Source organism: Phyllobates terribilis, unplaced genomic scaffold, assembly GCF_046119375.1.
Source record: "Phyllobates terribilis strain yellow unplaced genomic scaffold, ASM4611937v1 Scaffold_4449__1_contigs__length_60808, whole genome shotgun sequence".
Lineage (NCBI taxonomy): Eukaryota > Metazoa > Chordata > Amphibia > Anura > Dendrobatidae > Phyllobates > Phyllobates terribilis.
In genome coordinates, this window is record NW_027367200.1 from 57,077 (window position 1) to 60,809 (window position 3,733).

At 40.5% G+C, this 3,733-nt stretch overlaps 1 protein-coding gene across 1 annotated transcript; it reads right to left on the bottom strand.

Moving 5' to 3' along the window:
- Nucleotides 1-372: 372 nt before the first annotated feature.
- On the bottom strand, nt 373-1,731 carry LOC141249291 (uncharacterized). Its single transcript, XM_073669578.1, has one exon. The coding sequence runs from the start codon at nt 1,729-1,731 to the stop codon at nt 373-375; it is 1,359 nt and encodes a 452-aa protein (XP_073525679.1).
- Nucleotides 1,732-3,733: the final 2,002 nt, after the last annotated feature.

Sequence of the window (3,733 nt, forward strand, 5' to 3'; positions counted from 1 at the left end):
ATGATTAACAGGTTTAAAGCTACACCAATTCACTAACCGAGATGCACCAATCAGATGTGATTAACATAAAACTGTAAGATCACCACTATCTTCAAAACTTTTCAAGCACATCAGAAATACCTTATTCCTCAAAAAGCCTTATGTCATACAGCCATTACTGTCACATACCAAAGCACTCAGATATCAATGAATATACAAAACATGTAGTTTCGTCTCATTTCACAGACTATCCACTTTAAGGAATCTCAGAACCAAAAATCAGCTCAAAATATAATCAATTAGCTAAGCAACAACAACAACAAGACAAGCAACTAACAAATAGCATAAATGATTACGTGTGGTAGTTTGACATTATTTAGAAGCATACCTTCCCTACTCAGACAGACTGGCACAAGTGAACCCATCATGAACAAGCTGGTTGATTGCATCCCTGAGCTTTTCATAGTCAGCATCCTTATTGTAAACTTGATGCGAAATCCGAGCATACCCTGTTAGACAATCAGCTTCTCCTTCCTTGGGTGGACGATAATAAATGGGAACCTCTATGTCAAATTTATCCCGGAGATGATCCCTCAAGTTCAAGGTATCCTGCTCATTCTCAATTCTGAAACAAGCAGGCAATCCAATCATGATCATACTAGCACACATATCAGGAGAGCATCCAAGATGTGTTTTCCATGCCTCTGCCAACATGTTTCCCTTCTCAATCACTTTCTCATGGTTTCTCTTCACTATCCCTTTAATCCCGCCCTCAAATCTATTAACAAACTCCAAGGCATCAGGAACAACCAGCTGTGAGCTATAATCCCTAGTCCCAATCCATGCACTCTCTACTGGTAAACCGTTGCCGTACTCATGAGAGACCACCGGATGATGCACGTCATCTAACTTATGGCCATCACGAACATACAAAAACGCAACAGAAGGTGGACAGAAGAACCACTTATGCAGATTACTAGCGTAGAAATCAGCCCCAATTTCTTTCATATCAACCCTAGTGCATCCAATTGCATGCGCTCCGTCAATAAAAACCTGATCGACCCCCTCCTCTCTACAAATCCTCACCAATTCCTTCACAGGAAGAACCACACTAGGCATCGAAGTGATATGATCAATGACAGCCAACCTGACCCTACGATTCTCCAATTTCGCCTTATTCAACGAATTTCGAAACTCAGCAATTATCTCATCATCAGAGAAGACAGGAAAGGGGAGCGGTACCTCAATCACATGACCTCCGGCGCGGGAAACGTACGCCTGAACAGATTTCTTAACAGCACCGTAAGCGTAATGGAGCATGACGGCAGCGTCGCCGCGCTGGAACCTATTCTCATGGAAGGATCTAGAGACGTGCTGGAGAACGATTGCAGTAGCAGTAGTGGCGTTATCAACGAGTGAGATCTCGTGGAGATGAGCAGCGTTGATGAGAGGGAGAAGGAGGCGGCGGGAGCGGTCGATAGCGGGACGGAGGAGGCGGAAGTAGAAGAGATCGGGCTGGCGGAGGAAGCGGAGCTGCCAGGTATGTTGAGCAGAGAGGACGGTGGCGGGACAGCAGCCGAAGCTGCCGTTGTTAACGCGAGCGACGATGGGGTCGTGGTGAGAGAACTCCTGGACGATCTCGGCGTCGGTGATTGGAGTTGAGAGCTTAGGCTTCTTGGAGACAGGGAGGTCGTGGTTGCCGTTGTGGTTGTTGGTGGTGCCGTTCTCGGAGGAGTGGTCGTCGGAAGCCATGGCGGTTAGGGCGGCGGAGGGAGTGAGAGAAGAGAGTGAAAATGAGAGGAAGAAAGCCAAAAGGGGAAAAAAGTGACAACCCCTGGAATTAAAAGGGGGAGAGATTTTGAGTGCGCCACATCAGGACACGGATAAAGGAGTCACCAATTATCTCCTACAGAAGAACTTTTTTTCAATATATAATCACTTTTATAAACTTGTTTCCCAACCTAATCGCCCCTTTAAATTATTTCCCAATCTACTAATTCCAATTTTTGGTCTTTTCCAATATTTTTACTAAATTACAACTTAGTTTAATAGTTTTTCAACTTGTAGAATATTATCTGATCTAGAATTAGCTTATAATTCATTAATGATTTTTAGCAGTACTTGCTAGTTACTATCATACTCATAATTTTATATTAAATATATGTGTTGGTGATTTTAGTGTCATCAACTTTATTTTGGTAGAAATGTGATTTACAATTGAGACCGATGAAATTACATGTTAGGCTCGGATGCGAGTTAGGGAAGTGTGGACTGTGGAGTGCACACTCGTTGAGCTAATTTGTTTTCGACAACGAATAAGAAGCATCTTTCAAGGGGATTGTGCCCCCTTGCGTGGTCAAGGGCAGAGCCCCTTGCTAGGGTCATGTTCTGACATGTCGGTTAATGAACGGTTATGTCTGTTCGGTTGTAATCGCTGTAACCGCTTGTAACCTCGTAACTGCTTCTGAACCGAATTCTATATAAATACATAGGAATTTGGTCTTATTAAAAGACACAAAAATCTATATATGATTTCTCTCTGTTCCCGATTTGTTCTCTTGTGTCTGGAAATAAATTGTTCTTCTTGAATTATCCCGATAAGGATTTTGTGATACCCATACACAAATAGGGTCGAAATACTTTATACGAAAACTGAACTTACACGATTCAAGCAAGATATCCAAGATTATCATACCCGAATTTCTAACAACATGGACATAGAATCTTTGGACTTCTGGTGTTCTCGAGCTTCCTGATTTCTAGGGGTGGCTAATCCTCAACCAAGACTTAGACCAAGTTCAGCTCAAATCTATTTTGTTTCCTACCTCAGATCATAGTCTTTAGTTCCAAATGCGATGTTTGAGTGGATGGAGGTTTTATGATCATAAAACATGATATTTGTGATATAGTTTTCGATTAAGTAGCTTTCACTTAAAACAAACTTTTAATGGATTTAAAGAGGATTAGAAACACATAGACACACTGAATACATAAAAAGATTTAACACTCAGACATCTAAAGAAAAACTTATAAGTTTTAAACTTAAGAGTGATGGATTCTCCACATCACTTATAGAGTTTAGAACTCTCCATTTTTTTCCTAAGTTGCTCTCAACTTTCATCTTCTCTTTCTCTCTTATTTTCTTTGATGCCCTCTAGTGTATGTAAGGGGCCTATTTACAGAGCTTGTGAAGCATTTGATGCCTTTCAACAGTTCTGTTAAAGAAAAGTAAAAACATTCTGACAAAAATAAAAGTTAAAACACTATGAAAAGTAGTTCTAACAAATGCAGAGATTCTTCACATGGCATGTCAGTCTTGAGGTTAGTGAAAGATTCATTCTAATCCATGTTGATGTTGTGCAATCCCTCATCTCCAATGTTCATTTCTTATTCTTCACAATCTGCAAGCTCTTCTCTTATTTCTTCCATATGTTTTTTTGAATAAACTTCATCCCAAGATATTAGAGTGTCCCATAAGAAATCTTGTCCATTAGTATCTGTTATTGACTCTGATAGACTCGATGAGTTCTTTGAAATAAGGACTCAAGGCGTTTGAGAGGATGACATTAGTATTCCCTACTTTCACTATGAAACATTCACTTTCATTGTACTGGTAAATATATTCATAGATGTAGAGCAATCTCATGGCTCTAGCTTCGGTTGGATTTTTTAGATGTGGTTGCCGCCTTAAAATTGGATCTTTAGCAGATGGATTTGTTACTTGGAGAAACCTGAAAAGATAGTGTGGTGACCT